This window comes from Rhineura floridana, chromosome 4, assembly GCF_030035675.1.
Source record: "Rhineura floridana isolate rRhiFlo1 chromosome 4, rRhiFlo1.hap2, whole genome shotgun sequence".
NCBI lineage: Eukaryota > Metazoa > Chordata > Lepidosauria > Squamata > Rhineuridae > Rhineura > Rhineura floridana.
In genome coordinates this window covers 7,926,331-7,945,896 of record NC_084483.1, presented here as the reverse complement: position 1 = coordinate 7,945,896, position 19,566 = coordinate 7,926,331, and the positions used below count along the sequence as shown (strand labels likewise).

The window sequence follows — 19,566 nt, the reverse complement described above, 5'->3', positions numbered from 1 at the left end:
TTACAAATGTAATAGTACAAGTGGGGGTCATAAGGATTTTCATAAGGATTGCAGCATAAGGGGGGAGTTTAACCTTCCCTAGCGAACCCTCCTGAGATATACACACAGCGATTAACCTTAGGAAAAAGAGCTACCATTGGCAGTGTGTGATTTTAATTTGGATTGCGGCTGAGGAAGGCAACGTTAAACCTTCTCCCACTAACTATAGTCCTAATAAAAATCCCTCCTCCTACCTACTATTAAACAAACAAATAACCTTGGTGTGGATTCTGTTGACATGTTCATTGTCACATATTAGGTGAATGTACTAAGAAAAACAGAATTTTTTAATGAGAGGATGCATTTAATATTTTTTCCTCAACTAAAGACTATAATTTTCTTTTCAAAAGCAGATTATTTCTTAGTCCTGCTTTATTCAGAGATCTTCCACTTCTGAAGCACAGTAATACCTCGGTTAATGAATCTTCCAGGAACAAAGCTCCTTTCAATGAATAATTTTTGGGGCGCGGAGAAGCACACTCTGACTTGGTCATAATGTGGCTCCTTTCCTGCTGAATTTCAGCAGCTACTGCTGCAGGCGTCTCTCTCATGCATGGCTGGAATTGCACTCCTTGCCAGGTGGCGCAGGCACCTCTACCGTAAACTATGCTTCCAATGCCCCAGAAGCACTTTCTACCGCAGATGCGCCTGCATGACCTGGCAAGCAGCATGATTCCAGCTGCGTGTGAGAAGTGCCTGCAGCAGCCACAGTTAATAAGTCCTCCTTGCCTGGTCGCAGAGAGAGAGGGAGAGGGTCAGGATGGGTGCATTGCAGCCACAGCTAGCAAAGAGGCCAGGCTGATCAATTTCTCCTCCTCCTCCTCTAATGGATGCATCCTTCCTATTCCTGCCCACTCAGCCTAGCACAGTGAAGCCCCGGCCCCTCTCATCCCTTTCTGTCTCTGTTCTTCTCTCCCCATGAATGTAAAAACAGCTCAGCTGCTGTGCTAGAACAAAAACAGCTGCCCATGGTTACAGTTTGAGTGAGCATTACACACACGCAAATATACACACACTTTATGAGAGGGAATTACAGAGAGATAAGGGGGAGTGAGAGAGAAAAGGCTAAGAAGTCAGCCTACAAGAGCAATGCACAGTTCTTTCTCAGTTCCTGCCTGCTGCCAAGAGCTGCTGCAACTTAAGGTCAGGCTACTAGATTCTAATTTTCCCCTTTGTCAACTCAAAATAGCACCTCCCCTCCTCCTCCTTCTCTGCTCCCTGGTTGAATATAGGGGAGGATGGCAGAGAGGGAGAGGGAGAGCATGGTTGATGGTGGCAGTGGCTGCCTACTCAAGTGTAGGGAAGAATGGTAGAGAAAGAGAGTGTGCATGGGGTGGTGGAGGGGGCAGCTGCCTTCTCAAATGTAGAGGAGGATGGCAGACAGGGACAGGGAGAGGGTGCATGGGGTAGTGGAGGGGGCAGCTGCCTGCTTGAGTGGAGGGGAGGATGGCACAGAGAGAGGGGGGGAGAGCATGGGGTAGTTGGGGTGGAAGCTGCCTGCTTGAATATAGGAGAGGGGGGACAGAGAGCATAGGGTAAAATGAGGGTGGTAGCTGCCTGCTCGAGTGTAGGGCAGGATGGCAGAGAGAGAGAGAGCATGGAGTGATGGAGGTGGGGGCTGACTGCTCAAGTGTAGGGGAGGATGGCATGGAGAGAGCATGGGTGGTGGAGGTGGCGGCTGTCTGCTTGAATGTAGGGGAGGATAGCAGAGAGCATGGAGTGGTGGGGGTGGTTCAAGTTTAGGGGAGGGTGACAGAGACAATGGGGGAGAACCTGGGGTAGTGGGGGTGGCAGCTGCCTGCTCGAGTGTAGGGAGGGTGGCAGAGAGAGAGAGAGAGAGAGAGAGAGAGAGAGAGAGAGAGCATGGGATAGTGGGGGGTGGCTGCCTGTTCGAGTGTAGGGGAGGATTGGGTAGTGGGGTGATGACTGCTTGCTCAAGTGTAGGGGACAATGGTAGAGAGAGAGAGAGAGCACACAGAATGGTGGAGGTGGCGGCTGCCTGCTCGAGTGTAGGGGAGGGTGGCAGAAAGAGACAGAGAGCATGGGGTAGTGGAGATGGCAGCTGCTTGCTTGAGTGCAGGTGAGGATGGCAGAGAGAGAGAGCGCACACAGAGTAGTGGGGAGTGGCTGCCTGCTCAAGTGTAGGGGAGTATGGAAGAGAGAGAGATTGCATGAGGTGGTGGAGGTGGCAGCTGCCTGCTTGAGTGTAGTGGAAGATGGCAGAGAGAGAGAGCACGGGGTAGAGAGCAGATGCTTGTTCGAGTCTAGGGGAGGATGACATAGAGAGAGAGAGGGAACACCACTTAATGTTTGATTATTTAAGTTAGATGTCTTGTGCCTTAGAGCAGTGGTTCCCAACCTGGGGGCCAGGACCCCCAGGGGGGGCACGAAATAATCCAGAGGGGGCCATGAACAGTAAAGAAATGAATTATTTATTATTTTTTTTAAAAAGTCTTCACTCCTTCTACACTGTCTGCTTTCCACTGCCGCTGCAGATGACACCTCCCCCTTGCTCCAAATGAGAGGGGAGGCCTTTTGCTGAAGCGCCAGAGCGTCTTTCAGACGCACTAAGGGCAGGCATCTACCTACAAAATACATGGCAGATGCCAAAGGAGGCTGAGGGTGGAGCTACCAGGAAGAAGAGGTGATTACTATCACTGATTCCCGTCTCCTTGCACTGCCGCTACTGGCAACGCCCTTACTTAGAATGAGAGGAGAGGGCTTTTTGTGAAGCAAAAAAGAAGCAAGCCTGCAAAGAAAGGCTGCTTTCCCCCTTCCTTCCTGGCAGCCAGCCTGCCTCCCTGGGGGGAGGGGGTCACAAAAAAGTTTGAGCTTATAAAGGGGGTCCCGTGCTCATAAAGGTTGGGAACCACTGCCTTAGAGGCCCTATCAGTAAAAGATCCTGACTTTGAGCAAGCTTTACGGTAAAGAGAGCTGTACTCAAAGGTTTGGATTGCTACAGTGAGATACTATAGGATCAAAGAAAAAAAGACAAGCCAGGCATCCCTGGATGCACTTTGGAAGAAGCTTTCAAGCGGTGTGTAGAAGGTTCAAAATGTTTTTTGTTTACTTATGCAAGTTTTACCTGATCCGGTTGTTTCATTTCAGACATGTGTATTTTAGTTTTTAATAAAATGTTTGCTAAAATAAGTTGAACTGCTCTACTTTTTAGTGGGGTAGGAGGCTATCCCTATACTCTCCATGTTATTCCTGCCGCTGGTAACCAAAGTTTCTGTTAAAGAAGTAACGTCCAGGAATTCATCGACTTCGTTAACCGAGGTATTACTGTATACCAAGGAATGTTGCTGGTAGACTTCTGCTTCGTGCAGCCTGATTGACTTACTGACTACTTTCCGCTTTGTGCACCCAGCAAAGCAGGCTTCAGCTCAACACACTGTATTTGGATATTTTATTTTGTATGTCGCCCAGAGTGGCTGGATAACCAGCCAGATGGGCGACTAATAAATCAAATAAAGAAAGAAAGAAATATTATGTATAATGAAAACTAGAGTGAAAATATACTTGCTCAAAGGGATCTGCTTTTTTGTTCATTGACAGATTTATATTTCTTATTTAACTTTCATTAAGTTTAAATGTCAGCAAATTGTATTGTATCAATGAGCGTGTTGTTGCTCTACTTATGTAATTTTGTATGCATACACAAAAAGATTGTTGCTGTGATTCTTTCCATTGGAGCTATCTTTCTCGCTCTGGCAGGGAGTATTTGTATTGATAGTAATTAGCATCTCTCCTTTTCTTTATCCCTAGAAAAAGCTGAGAAGGCTACTTAAATACATGCTTTTCCGAGACTACAAATCTAAAGTTGTCAAAGGCATTGAAGAAGATGATCTTCTTGAAGGTAGAAAATGTTCTAGATAAGTTGACTTTCTGTGGGGAATATTCAACATATGCATTGTATATACCAAATGGGAAATATATTCCTCATGTAGATAGCTTTTGTTGTTGTTGTTGTTGTTATGTGCCTTCAAGTCTATTAAGATAGCTTTAGACATCCAAAAATATTTACTTAGTTGGGAACTCCGTTTAACCTTGTGTTTTTCCATTCAGATTACTTATAAAAATGCAGTATGTCAGTCCAGCAACCAGATGATAAGTAGAGCTGTTTAATGTCAAGAGCTGTGTTAAACTAAGTAACTGCTGCTGATTAAAAGACTTAATTGACTTCAGCATGTGTAATTTACATGTGGCAGCCTACATAAGTAAGGTGCTTGGATTTGAAATTCCGTTGAGTAGACATTTTGTTAATTGATTATAAATGAACCTGCCATACTTTATGAAGCAACCTTAATATAAAATTACTTAATACTGATGTATAGCTTGGAGGTGTTTAAAATTGTAAGCAGCCAATGTGCATTGAAAAAACATTATTTTCTCCCTTTTGTGAGCTTATTGTAGGATGTTCATTTGCTGGACAAGCCTTTGGTGACTGTAAGACAGTACCATAATGCCTAATTGATCACTTAGCATGATACTTGCATAAAAGAAAATAACTTGCTATAAAACAATAATTTATTTTGAAGTTTGTTTCCTTCCACATCTCTATGCTAAGCAATTTCTTCACATTTTCTTAACTGCAGTATCTAACTGCAATATATCTAACAAGATATTGTTTATCTTGAACCACAGCTACTTGTATTCTAGCTCACTGTATTCTTAATGTTGGATTTGATTTATATATGTGTTGCTTAGTTCCTTCCCATTTTCATATTAAATTATTGTATCTCTATGGGCAGAAAAGGCTGAGGTTTCACCAAAAGTAGTGATGCTTCAAATGCTATCTTAAACACCAATAATCTCTTCACACTTGTACCACACCAATTTCCTCCCACCCAAATCTCCTTGCTTTACCCCTCTCATCTTAACAGATACCGAGAGGAGTGACTTGTCCACAAGGCAGATAACCAGTCTGTGGCAGAAAATCTTTAAAGATAATGTGTATGTTAATTCCCAAGTATGGATTGGAAAGGCTGAGAGAAAGGGATTTGACGAAGGGCAGATTTTCTTATGGTTCAGGAACTGGTTAAGAAACAGGAAACAGAGACTAGGAATAAATGGACAGTTCTCCCAATGGAGAGATTTAGAAAGTGGAGTTTCCCAAGGATTGGTGTTGGGACCTGTGCTTTTAACTTGGTCACAAATAATCTAGGGTTAGTCATATTCATCACCAGCACCACTATCATTATCATCATGAACTAATTTTGGGCTGAGCAGTGAGATGGCCAAGTTTGCTGATGATACTAAATTGTTCAGGGTGAGTAAAACAAAAAGGGATTCAAAAGGGGATTCAAAAAGACCTCTCCAGACTGAGTGGATGGGCGGTAAAATGATAAATGCAGTTTAATATGATCAAATGTAAAGTGATGCATGTTGGGGCAAAAAATCTTAATGTCTCATATATGCTTATGGGGTCTAACAGTGACTGTCCAGAAGCAAGATCTTGGCATGATAGTGGATAACTTGATGAAGATGTTGACCCAGTGTGTGGCAGCTGTGAAAAAGGCAAATTCCATGCTAGGGATCATTAGGAAAGGAATTGAAAATAAAACTGCCAATATGATGCGTTATAAAAATCTATGATGCGACTGCATTTGGAATACTGTGTACAGATTTGGCCAGCTCAACTCAAAAAAGATATTGTAGAGTTGGAAAAGATTCAGGAAAGGTTACAACGTTTGGGGCTTTTTAGTTTAGAGAAAAGGCAAGTAAGAAGTGACATGATGAAAATGTATAAAACTTTGCATGGTAGATAGAGAAAGGTTTTTCTCCTCTCATAACACTAGAACTCAGGAACATTCAGTAAAACTGTATGTTGGAAGATTCAGGGAAGAAAAATGAAGTACTTCTTCAACGACTATGTTCTGCCTCCTCTGTCAGAGGCAGTATGCTTCTGAATGCCAGTTGCTGGAACCTGTAAGAGGGGAGAATGCTGTGGGGTTCTGGTTCTGCTTTTATGCTTCCCACAGGTATCTGGTTGGCCACTGTGAGAACAGGATGCAGGACTAGATGGGCGGCTGCCTTGATCTTAATAAGTCTGTGGTTGTCTGATGTAAAGTTATGGAGGTCTCCTGTGCCATAAATTTTTATATACACATGTGTACAAGGGAATGTTGTAGCAGAAATAACATTACTCATCTTATTGCTTAAACAGTATGTTTTGAAAATATGAAAATAGCAAAAGTATCTCTGGAAATGTACTTCTTTCACCTCTAAATAACCATAATCCGTATCAGTTTACCTGAGATTAGGGATGAAGTTTGATGCGTGAGAATCCCAGCCTGACTGAAACTCTGGAAATCCCTTTTTAAAAAACAAAACAGAAACCTGAATACTAAATGGGGATGATGGAAGGTACAAGTAAAGCATCATAACTGTGCCTACTGTGTGGTGGTGAGGGTGGCGAAGAAGGCCCAGTTCTCTGCCTCCATTACATCCTCAGGTAGTTGTTCAATTTACTTTTTATGTATTGTCAGGGGTCTGTAGACATCAACTCCAGGAAAATGGAGTTTTAGGTCCTTCAGAGGCCCACTGTGAATTGTTTGCAAGGCGCTTTGAGGGTAAGGTTGCTCGCCTCTGTAGCAATCTTGATGCCCCAGCCACATCTACTGTAGTCCCCAGTGAGGTGTCCAGTGCAACGTCTGCTGCAACTTCTTGGGATCAGTTTCAGTTGATGCGGCCTAATGACCTGGATAAGGTGCTTGTGACAATGCTACTAGCTACATGTCAACTCGACCCTTGCCCTTCCTTGCTTATTAAAGCTTGCCAAGGGGGTATGACTAAGTGGGTCCAGGGTGTGGTCAATGCTTCTTTGTGGGAGGGAGTGGTCCCAGCTGCCCTGAAAGTGGCGGTGATCCGACCACTCCTGAAAAAGCCCACCATGGACCCATTGGTTTGTGACAACTAGTGCCTGGTTGCAAATATTCCTTTTGTAGGGAAGGTGATTGAGAAGCTTGTGGCGCAGCAACTGCAAGTACTCTTGGATGAAACAGATTATCTTGACCAGTTCCAATCTGGGTTCAGGCCTGGTTATGGGACTGAATCGGCCTTGGTTGCCCTGATGGATGACCTTTATCGGGAGAAGGACAGGGGGAGTGTGACTCTGTTATTTTTATTTGATTTCTCAGCAGCTTTTCATCCCATTGACCATGGTATCTTTCTGAACCAACTTGCAAAGATGGGTATCAGAGGCACTGTTTTACAGTTGTTCTGATCCTATCTCCAGGGTCATTTTCAGAGAATAGCATTATGTGACTGTCTCCCCCCCCCCCCCAGCACTTGTGCTGTGCTGTGCCGCAGGGTACTATGCATTACGCTGATGATACCCAGCTCTATTTCTCTGTAACTTCTGAATTAGGAGAAGCCGTGCAAGCCCTGGACCGGTGCTTGGACTTGGTGGTGGCCTGAATGAGGGCCAGTAAACTGAGTCAGTATCCTAGCAAGACGGAGGCACTGTAGTTGGGTGGTTCCTGAATCGGTCAGTTGCCTGCTTTGGAAGGGGTCATACTCCCTCTGAAAGAGCAGGTTTGTAGTCTGGGGGTGCTCCTGGATCCATCTTTGTTGCTAGAGGCCCAGGTGACCTCAGTGGCTAGGAGTGCCTTTTAGAATAATAGAGTCATAGAATAGTAGAGTTGGAAGGGGCCTATAAGGCCATTAAATCCAACCCCCTGCTCAATGCAGGAATCCCAATCAAAGCATTCCCGACAGATTATTATTATTATATTATTCTTCTTGTCTTTATTTATACCCCGCCATCCTTCCAAAACTGGAACTCACGGCGGCTTCCAGATAAAAACTCATATAATTAAAACACACAGAGTCTAGATTAAAATAAAATTAAACTAATTCCAATATTAAAACCATTCATACTTATAGCTAAAAGAGAATAAAAAAACCAGTTTAAAAATGGAGGAATTGGCATTAGCAATGCAGTTCCCATCAAGCCCTATCTTTAGCAGTCGTCAATACCAAAGGCTTGTTGGAATAGAAAGGTCTTTGCTTGACGCCGGAAGGACTGCAAGGAGGGGGTCATTCTTACATCCCTAGGAAGGGAATTCCAAAGCCATGGGGCAGGCACCAAGAAGGCCCTATCACACGTCCCCACCAGTCGTACTTGAGAGGGCGTGGGTATTGAGAGAAGGGCCTCTCCTGAAGATTTCAGGGCCCGGGCAGTTTCATACAAGGAGATACGGTCTGATAGATAGCCTGGACCTAAGCCGTATAGAGCTTTTTAGGTCATCACCAGCACTTTGAATTTTGTTCGGAAACAGACTTGCAACCAGTGGAGCTGTAACCCACCCCAGTTAACATTCTGGCTGCAGCACGTTGAACCAACTGAGGTTTCCGAACAGTCTTCAGAGTGTGTTACAGTAATCTAAGCGGGATGTAACTAAGGCATGTGTCACTGTGGCCAAATCAGACAGCTCAAGGAACGGGCGCAGTTGGTGCACTAATCTTAACTGTGCAAAAGCACTCCTAGCCACCGTCGAAACCTAGGATGGCTGTCCAGCTGCCTCTTGAATGCCTCCAGTGTTGCAAAGCCCACTACCTCTCTAGGTAAATGGTTCCATTGTCGTATGGCACTAACAGTTAGTAAGTTTTTTCTGATTTACCTTTTTACCAGTTTCGGCTGCTAAGACAGCTGAAGCCATTTCTGGACTGGGATAGCCTGACCACTATTGTCCATTCAGTGGTAACCTCCAGGTTGGATTATTGTGATGTGGGGCTGCCCTTGAGGTTGGTCCAGAAGCTGCAGCAGGTGCAAAATTTGGCGGTGTGACTGCTCATTGGGGCAGGGTATCGCCAACATGTCATCATTCTGCAGAAAGAATTGCTATGGCTGCCCATTAGTTACCCTGCCAAGTTCAAGGTTTTGGTTGTGGTGTATAAAGCCCTATGCAGCTTGGAACCAGGACACATGAAAGATTGTCTTATCCCTTATATACCCAGTTGATCACTGCGCTCTGCAGGTGAGGGCCTCCGGCAGATACCATCTTATCTATTCTGCACAACATAGGAAGTGGACGTTCTCATCCATCCTTCTCGTACTTAGAAGAGTAGACAGGGAAAGAAAAATATTCTGGGTGAATGACTGACTATGAAAGTGGTGCCAACGTGAGAAATTTGGGTTCTGGAACCACAGGCTGCACTTCCTGGAAGATGGACTGCCAGTAAGTGATGGGTTGCACCTCATGAGGACTGGGAAGAATATGTGTGGCCAGAGCATGGAGAAATTCATCAGAAGAGCTTTAAACTGCATCCTAAGGGCAAGGAAGAGTAAACTTGGTGGTAACAACTAATAAAGGCTTGTGCACAGTAAGAGGAACTGAGGGAACGCTCTACTGGGACACAGTAATAATCTTCATAAAAATGTAGGAAGGAAGTAAATCACATGGTCTTCGATGTCTGCATACTAATGCCGAGAGTATGGGAAACAAAGAGGACGAACTTGAACTCTTAATACAGGAGAGTTAATACGACTTCATAGGTATAATTGAAACTTGGTGGGTTATCTCCCATGACTAGAATATAGCAATTGAAGGATATAACCTATTCAAAAAGAACAGAAGGAATAGAAAGGGAGGCGGAGTCATGATATATGTTAAAAATATATATCCCTGCACAGAAATACAGGAGGATGAGTTTAGTACCTCCACTGAGAATATCTGGATTAAAATAAATGGGGCAAGTAATAAAAGGAGTGTGATGGTTGGAGTTTACTACTGACCACCCAATCAAGGAGAAGATGAGGGTGAAACTTGCAAAGCAAATTGCCAATGTTTCAAGGAGGCATGATGTAGTAATAATGGGGGACTTAATTACCCTGTTATCTGCTGGGAGACAAATTCTGCCAAACACGGCCCCTCCAAGAAATTTCTGACTTGTGTTGGAGATAACTTCCTCCTACAGAAAGTGGAGAAAGCAACCAGAGGATCAGCTATCCTGGACTTGATTCTGTTAACAATAACGCCTCAATATTTGAATATTGAAAGGCTAAGGCTCGCTCCCAGATCACAAGGTTCCAATAAACCTGGAGACGACGAAACAAGTATAGTAAAAATATGCCAAAGTTTATTAGTACACTTGCAAGTGGAGAAGCAGCCAAACTGATTCTACCTTAGCTGGACGCAGCCAGCCTTTTTATTAACAGGAAGGTTACGTATAGAAAGTATAACATAAGCACATGCCCATTTCCCCGAAATCAGCCCATTTACAGGAAATTGTATACGTGCGGTTTCGTTTACTCCTTGTGGTAGACCCTTCTAGTTTCCATTTCCCCTTATATGGTGTTGTTTTTCTTCTTTAGGTTAGGGCGTTGGTGAGGGTACATGCGCCATCTTTTGCCTAAATACACTACCCAAGTAAATTAAACATTGACCTTTACTACATGAACTTTGTCACACATTTTCCCTGATGCTACAGGATTCCCTACAAGGGCTACTTCAAGGAATTTCTCCAAGGGCGATGTGGGCGTCTATTTCTTTCAATATCCTAACAAACAACTTATAACAAAATTAAAATCATTTTCCACAATTCTAACCAATAGAGATGACTTGGAGGATGAAGGGCAGTTACGGGAACTCTGGGGGAAAGTGACCACACCATACTTGAATTCTTGATTTAACAGAAGCAAAAGCTGAGAGTAGCCATACGCGCACTCTGGACTTCAGGAAAGCTGATTTTAATAAACTCAGAACAATTGTAAGTAAGGTTCCATGGCAAGTGAGCCTAATGAGAAAAGGAGTCCAAGATGGGTGGGAGTTTCTTAAAAAGGAAGTTCTAAAAGCGCAATGGCAAGCAATTCCAACAAGGAAAAAAGGGGGAAACAACAGAAGAAGCCAATGTGGCTTCACAAAAAGCTTAGAGATGACCTGCAAACAAAAAAGGACACATGCAGGAAGTGAAAGGAAGGCCAGGCCACAAAGGAAGAGTACAGACAGGTTGCACAGAATTGCAGGATGGCGTCAGAAAGCTACGAATGAGCTGAGGTTAGCGAGAGATGCCAGAAGCATCAACAACAAAACTTTCTTCAGGTACATCCATAGTAAAAGACAGAGAAAAGAAATGGTGGTACAACTACTCAATAAGGATGGCAAAATGATGACAAAGAAAAGGCAGAAGTGCTCAATTCCTAGTTTAGCTGTCTTCTCCCAAAAGAGGATCTATGACCCCCTCCTGAGAAATGTGAAGTTGTAGGGGTAGGATTGCAGCTTGAAATTGATAGACAAATAGTCAAGGAATACTTAATCACTTTGAACAAGTTCAAATCTGCATGGCCCGGTGAACTGCATTCTAAAGTATTAATGGGACTGGCTGAAGAGCTTTCATAACCACTGTCTATTATCTTTATGAGATTGTGGAGGATGGGTGAAGTATCAGATGACTGGAGGAGGGCTAATGTTGTCCCTATCTTCAAAAGGGGAAAAAGGAGGAAACTGGGAATTACAGGCCAGTCCATCTGACATCCCTGGGAAAATTATTGAGCAGATTATAAAGCGGTCAATCTGTAAGCACCTTGAAAACAATGCAGTTATTACTAGAAGCCACCATGGATTTATTAAAAACAAATCCTGCCAGACTAATTTCATTTTTTGAAAATGTAACCTCCATTGTAGACTGTGGGCAGACTGTGGACATAATGCATCTCAACTTCAGCAAAGCTTTTGTCAAAGCTGGGCTGGATGAAACAACTATCAGGTGGATCCACAGTTGGCTACAGAACTGTAGTAAAAGAGTGTTTATCAGTGGTTCCTTCTGAAACTGCAGGGAGGTAATGAGTGGAGTCCTGCAGGACTTGGTCCTGGGCCTAGTGCTCTTCAACATGCATATTGATGACTTGGACGAGGAGGTGCAGGGAATGCTTATCAAATTTGCAGATGATACAAAACTGGAAGGGATAGCTAATACCTTGGAAGACAGAAACAAAATTCAAAGGGATCTTGATGGGCTGGTGCATTGGGCTGAAAAGAACAGAATGGAATTTAAGAAGGATATGTGCAAAGTTCTACATCTAGGAAGAAGAAACCAAATGCAGAGTTATAAGATGGGGGATACTTGGCTCAGCAATACTACATATGAGAAAGATCTTGGGATTGTTGTTGATCAGAAGCTGAATATGAGCCAACAGTGCAATGTAGCTGCAAAAAAGGCAAATGCTATTGTAGGCTGCATTAACAGAAGTATAGTTTCCAAATTGCATGAAGTATTGGTTCCCTCTATTCGGCACTGGTTAGGCTTCCTCTTGAGCACTGCATCCAGTTCTGGATACTGCACTTTAAGAAGAATGCAGACAAACTGGTTCGGGTTCAGAAGAGGGCAACGAAGATCATTGGGGACTGGAAAGAAATTCCACTGAGGAGAGACTGAGAGAACTGGGCATGTTTAGTCTTGAAAAGAGAAGACTGAGGGGAGATATGATAGCACTGTTCAAGTACTTGAAGGTTGCCACACAGTGGAGGACCGGGATCTCTTCTCGATTGTCCGAGAGTAGGACATGGAATAATGGGCTCAAGTTTTAGGAAGCCAGATTTTGAGTGAAACATCAGGAAAAACTTGCTAACTGTTGGAGTGGTATGACAATGGAACCAATTAGCTACGGAGGTGGTGGGCTCTTCAACACTGGAGGCCTTCAAGAGGCAGCTGGACAGCCATCTGTTGGGAATGCTTTGATTTGAATTTCTGCATTGATCAGGGGGTTGGACTCGATGGCCTTATAGGACCTTCCTACTCTATGATTCTATGAGTGTTGTGGCACCTACCTTTTGGAATTCCTTGCCCTTAAATATTAGACAAGCACCATCTATGTTATCTTTTTGGCGCCTCCTGAAGACCTTCCTCTTTCCACAAGCTTTTTATGTAGAGACCTTATCCAATCTGCGTGTATGTTGGAATTGCTTTTTTAATATATATTTTAAAGCGGTTTCCTTTTTTAATAAGACGCTTTTAAAGAAGTTTTGTTTTAATGTTTTTAAAGAAGTTTTGTCTTGATGTATTTTAAAGTCTTTTGTTTTAAGATGTTTTAAGAATGTTTTTAGTGTTTTTGTTTGCCTCCCTGAGCTCCTTCTGGGAGGAAGGATGGATATCTGTCGGGAATGCTTTGATTTGGATTCCTGCCTTGAACAGGGGGGTTGACTCGATGGCCTTGTAGGCTCCTTCCAACTCTACTACTCTATGATTCTGTGATTCTATGATATAAATTTAATAAATAAATAAATAACTTGTAACAAAGATATACCTTAGTTTATCTCCCTTTTCTCTTTGTGTTGACTGTTACTTCCATTGTAACTCATGCATACTACGATCCTGTCATCTGAAAGTGACTTCTAGGACATTATTTTACATTTTACTGTTTTTATTTATAAGAAGTTAAACATAACAGCAAGTCGTGCATATGGTCTGGTCTGGTCTGGTCTAGACATTACTATTCTTGACTTTGCTATATTATGTTTCACCTTATGCCCAACCTATGGGAAATATTGTAATGTTTTTATATAAGCTGTATCTCAAAGGACAACTTTTTAACTGTATTCCAAACTGCCATGTTCAAATCTACTTTAACTTCTCAAATTAATGGGCAGGTAATAAAGTGTTAGGTTTGGCACCTGAAGTCCTACTTTTTCTTTTTTGTCATATAGAATTATTGTTTTTAGCCTAGTTTTGTTGTTGTTGTTTTAATTCCATATAAATGTGAGTATAAGTTGATGCCACCTATTCAGTTGCTGAGGTATTATTTTAAATTGCAAATGCTGAAGTAAAAAATTGATATTTGGAAGTCTTTTTAACGGCTGAGATCTTACCAGAGAAAGTTAAAGGCAACTTTTGCCATTTTGTTATAAAAGACTGGCACTCTTTGAATAAAACTTGATAGTTGTGGGCATATGGGCTTGTCGCAATATTGTGATGGGTTGGATGAAGGAGATACCCAAAAGTGATGTGGATCTATACCAAGAAAGTGGTGAAGAGACAGCCGTGTGAATTAGGCATTAGAGTAAGTAATATTGTATTTTTTGTGCAGATTTAAGGTTCTCATCTTCCCTCATGATTTATGGAACCATATTGAACAAAATTTGAATAGAATAAGAGGAATGAGAAATAGGAGACTACATTTAAAACAAATAGTCTTAGAACTTTACACTTGATTCAATGCCTGGTTTCCAGAGTCGCATTTAGAAATGTTTTGGCAAACGATTATGTATTTTGTTAATAACAACACCAAAGTCAAATCAAATAATTTGTTTCCCCTTTCAATCTCTTTCAGACAAACTCAGTAGCAGCAGCGCCAACAAACGTCAGAAAATTGCTCAAGACTTCCTTATCTCCATTGATCAGACTGGAGAACTCTTGGGCTTGTTTGAAGATGATGAGATTGATGATGTAAAACTAGAAAGAATGGAGGTAAATTCTTTACCTTTTTCTGAAACATAATATATGGCAGTTTTACTTTACACAATTAAAAGGAGGTTGTTTGTTCATCTCCTTGATATGTGGCAGGATCCTTCACCTACAGCTCCCACACTAACTCACTTAAATGACAATGAACTTCTACCAGCCTTCAGAGAATGGGAAGGATGGAAGGTGCTTTGGTCAGCAATGAACATTTTAATAAAGCAAGTGGTCTAGGCAAATGAGCATATCCGCATGTTGCAGGAAACAGCAAAATAGTAAACATACCCAGAGTAGTTCCTAACTCAAAATATAGCACTTAGCACAATCCTAAGAGGTATAAACACCGTTAAATAAAAGCTTTCCGCCAAGAGACAATTTTCTTGGGATCCTAACAAAAATGTTAATGTTTTAAAAATTGCTTTCAAAATATTAGCAAATGTACCAGTTGATTTTAAAGCAGTAGTTTATAAACCCAGAAAGGCATGTCAGTTTTCTGGGTGTTCAATATAAAATAGAAATGCAAATTATGGCTACCATGTATGTTCCTGATCTGTATGCTTGTTGGTAGGCAGTGTAACATGGAATATATTTTCTCTCGGGTTTAGAAAATATATTTTACATACTGTTCATGGTACGGAACTGCTGGATTAATGTTGTGTGGTGACCTTATGCGAGTTGCCATTTTCCAAGTATTCCGTGATATATTTTCAGCTGTTGGTCATCTGAGTAAAACTTGGGAAGATGAGCAACTTTTTAGCGGTCACAGGACAGCACTTTTCAAGCTTTCCTATAGTGGAGTGTGATAAGACTGTAGCTCCGTGGTAGAGCGCTTGCTTTGCATGCAGCAGGTCCCAGGTTCAGTCCTTGGCGGCATCTCCAGGGAGGGCTGGACTGGGGGAAGTCTCCTGCCTGAAGCCCTGGAGAGTGGCTGCCAGCTTATTGCAATAAAAGAAAATACTGATGTACATCAGGAGAGAGAGTCAAGTGCCAGTTGCCTGAACACAAAAGAATGTTTGTCTAACTGGGCCTAGGGTTACAATGGTTTATATAAGTATAGGAAATAAGATCAACTTTTCCTTATAAGGCAACAAAGATATACATGAGGTGTGGTATCAAGGGGTGTACATTAGTCACATGGACACATTTTCCAGCATCTTCCACCCCCCGTTTGATGACCCCCAGCTAACAGTAAAAAGTCCCTTAGCTATTACAAATTTTCCTGTTCCTTCCCTTTTTGCTCACAAATGTTCATGCAGTACTCACTTCCTCATTTCTGCCAGCACCTTGCAACTTTATAAAATGTGATTAATATAAGAATATGTTAAAGCATATCAATGGTTAGGGTCTTCTGGCGAAGGGTCAAGAGCAGACTTCCTCACTAGCCATATGTTGAACAGAATGCTATCTGAATTTATAGTGCTTTCCTTGTCCTTAGGCTAATTTGTGAATGTGCCAATCTCTCTCTACTTTGGGAAGTGGTAGTTAAGATTTTCATAGCATAACATTTCCTCTCCCTTCTTTTCCTACGTAACCTCAAGCATCCCAGTGCAGACATCTTTTTTCATTCTTGTTGACCTGAAGGGACAGTTTCCGTTCTATTTGTACTATTTTAGTTCTGTTTTCCTCCTTAAATAGAAACCTGAACTTTTACATAAGACCTATAGCATAGCAGAAAAGGAATGAGATGTTTAGCACTTTTATCACTCTAGTCACTTTTTTTTTCCTTTCTAGACATTTTATAGCAGTAACACTGATGTCGTAATGGCTGTATATTACCTCCAGGATCAAAAGCAGTTTGCGACTGCATACCAGTTGATGGGGATCACAAATGGGGAAAGTGCTGTTCTGCTCATGTCCTGCTTCCCAGCTTCCCATAGGCATATGGTTGGTCTCTGTGAGAAGAGGATGCTGGACTGTCTTTAGTCTCACCTGCCTCTTGTGTTCCTATGTCTCCTACAGCATTTACTCAACGGGTTTTTAAACTGCTTATTTATAACAATATGCTCTTCTAGCTACATAGCTTCACTGTGGCCATGACTCTGTGGAAGAATTTCAAGTTGTCCTGATTCTCTATTAGCAAGAAACCACTGTGCTAACATTTAGCGTATCAAGTATAATGTTATGGCATAGACTGTTCCATGTTGTCATCTCACTAGGGCTTTTTGCAGACTTAAAATCAACAATTTATTAATACCAATTAACAAATCAGGAGCAACTGTGTGCTTGCCCATTCCCTCCTCCTGCTCTCTAATATGAATTCCCCACTCTCCTCTCGTGTTCACTGTAATCATGGCTTGACTAGACACAATGGCTATGTTCTATCACCCCTGTCAATGGCAACATGCCTCTGAATATCAGCTGCGTGCAAGATATTTATTTATTTATTTATTGTGCTTTTATACCGCCCTTTAGCAATAAGCTCTCAGGGCGGTGTACAACAATAGAAACAGGTTAAAATACAAGTGAGTATAAATAAAATGCACTATAACATACGTGAAAACAAGATTGCAACAACAAAAAAATTAAAATTAACATTTGAAATTTAAAATTTCACAAACAATTGTTGAGACAGATAAAATATGTTGTTCTGTCCTGGTAGAAGAAGAGCATGGACTCCAGGGAACACGGTTCTAACTGGATACCAGAGACTAGATAATTCCTTAACTGAAAGACTAGATTCTCCCCCCCCCCATCACATATAAAAGAGGCTACATGACTTCACTGCTACTTCTGTCCTAAATGTTACATGGTTCCTTGTCCCTGGTTCCATTGTCTTTATGTTAGGCATGGACCTCTGTCAAGGGAAAGCCTAGCATGCAGTCCTTCCATGTGCGCTGGAATCCTGCACAGTTGGCTTCCAGCTCACATGGAAAGCATACGCACATAGAACTCCACATATGAAGGCTTTCTCCTGCAGACATCCACATCTATTGCATAGAGACTGGAGGGCAAGGCCAGCAAAACAAGTCTACGTTTCTTTTCTACATGTGATACTTGTTCATGTGTGAAGGGGGTTACTCTCACTTCTAGGAATTTAACTCTGAAATTGACATGCTGGCATGGCTTACTTCAGGATATAAGGCAGGGTAAAACAAAGGACAACCTTAATTTCCATATGCCTCTGTAAGAAAGAAGATAGGAAGGAGCATTGGGGTCCATACTGAATGTAACAAAAGGTCAACCTTATACATTTCTGTGCATTTTCTACAATTTATCCCCAACTTCTTAACACACCATGACACATGGTTTAACATTGCATCTGCACCAGTGCAAGCCACGAGTAATATTTATATTTATTTTATTTAAAAACACTTATATACTACTTAATATTTCAGAAATCTCTATGCTGTGACAGAGTTTCTCTTAATTAAGTTTGCAAATGCAATTCAAACATACATCTGCATTGCTTAAACCAAGAAGGGACAAGAGAAGAGATTTGCACCAGAGAATGTGTGTTGTGTGAACAGCTTAGAAGGAAAGATTCGGGAAATTGAACTTGTTTTGTTGTTACTAGGAACTTAAAATTTTCTGGAAAACTGCATTCTACTTTGTCAAAAGTTGGTTGGTCAAGAAGAGGTTTTCTTATTGTGGATACTTTTCTAAAAAAGTATCTTTAAAAATACTCTGGGTTTTTAAAATCCAGAAAATATGTTCTGAAAGAAGATGGTAGTAGAATATCAAGTAATATAGGATATCTTATTTACCATGTTTAGTAGAATATGGTTTCTGCATGCTAAGTTTTGGAGGAAGTCCAGTGCGCTCTTTAACATCTTTACAACCTTCTTTAAAGAATTAGTGTACTTAAATCATGAATTGTGATCTAAAGGCTATGTTCCTTTTAGGTATCAATTACTTCAGAAATGTGTGGTTATCTTGGTTTGGCCAACTGCAAATGGTTTCAGTTCCAGTTTGCCCTGGGCCAAAAACATGCTAAGTTGTCCAAAGCAGATGATAAACATGTATTTCTGATGTCATTATGGCCCAAACAGGATATGATTGTTTAGTGGTATGGTTTCACTTACAATGAATTATACAGAAAGCAAATATTGTTTATGCTGTATTTCTTTAAAACTGTCTTTCTGAAATAATTATAAATTTTTTAAATTACTGTTTAAACTGAATGGCGTGTCTTTTTGTTTCCAGGGATGCACATCATGTGGTTGCATCACTGATATAAAGAAAAACACTATGATGATTCTAAAATATTAACAAAGTATAATAAATTTTGATTGAAAAATATCAGCTTAACCCATTGAATACCATGAGGAGAGTATATTTCTGTTAACTTTCATGTAAGATTAAGAAGATTTGCCGACACAGGGATGAGAATCACTATGGGAGTAAATAAAAGTCAGATAATGTGGTGTGAAAGCAACTGAAAACCAAAGTCTCTGTGTGGACTTAAAATTTGTGTTTTTGTTTATGTTCCATTGATTTATATTTTAAAAGGTACAGCAGTGAAAGCTGGCTTAGTTACTCGACAAACTTTGTGTTATTCCAAACCTATTAATTGTGGTAGCCTATGGCTCTGAGCAATAAAGATTCATTTCATTTCATTTCCAAACCTATGATGTCCAATATCTATTATATGGGGCTCAGCTATTGACCGAAATATATCAGGAATAACATATTCCCCGGAGGTTCCTGGACAGCAGACCAGGGGGAAGGGCCATCCCTGCTCTCCGGACTGGCCCTGGGAATGGCTGGGTCTAGCGGAGCTCCTTCAGAGCTCAGATACTTCTGTGCTTCCTTGGTTTGTTTTCTTAGCTCACCTGTTTCCACTTCTATTCTTCTAACCCTCTTTTCTTCCCTCCCTCACCCACCAATCTTAGTCAGGGAGGGTTGGGCGTAGCACTAGCAGGCTGCGACAGCAGCAGAGCGAGGGAGTTTCAGTGGCGGGTCGCACTCCAGGAGACAATTGGAGGTGTGACCATGTTACCGTTCCAGACAAGTCACCCAGCTACCAGCAGGACATGCCTACTCAGCTTAGCAGGGGCATGACCACGATTGTTGGCAGGCAGCTGTATTGGTATGGGCCGTGTTTTTCCCCACCCAAACTCCCAAACAGCAAGATCATGTAACGCAGCCCCGGCTCACAGCTCAGACTGGCTTCTCACCCACCTCCAT

The 19,566-nt window shown here is 41.8% G+C and overlaps 1 protein-coding gene across 1 annotated transcript in view; it reads left to right on the top strand.

Moving 5' to 3' along the window:
- Positions 1 to 19,566, top strand: part of SUPT3H (SPT3 homolog, SAGA and STAGA complex component) — a 390,566-nt gene that overhangs the window by 233,814 nt on the left and 137,186 nt on the right. The window contains exons 5-6 of the mRNA XM_061626041.1: positions 3,808 to 3,898; positions 14,312 to 14,448. Of these exons, the coding sequence (XP_061482025.1) occupies positions 3,808 to 3,898; positions 14,312 to 14,448 (228 nt within the window). The remainder of the gene's footprint in view (positions 1 to 3,807; positions 3,899 to 14,311; positions 14,449 to 19,566) is intronic.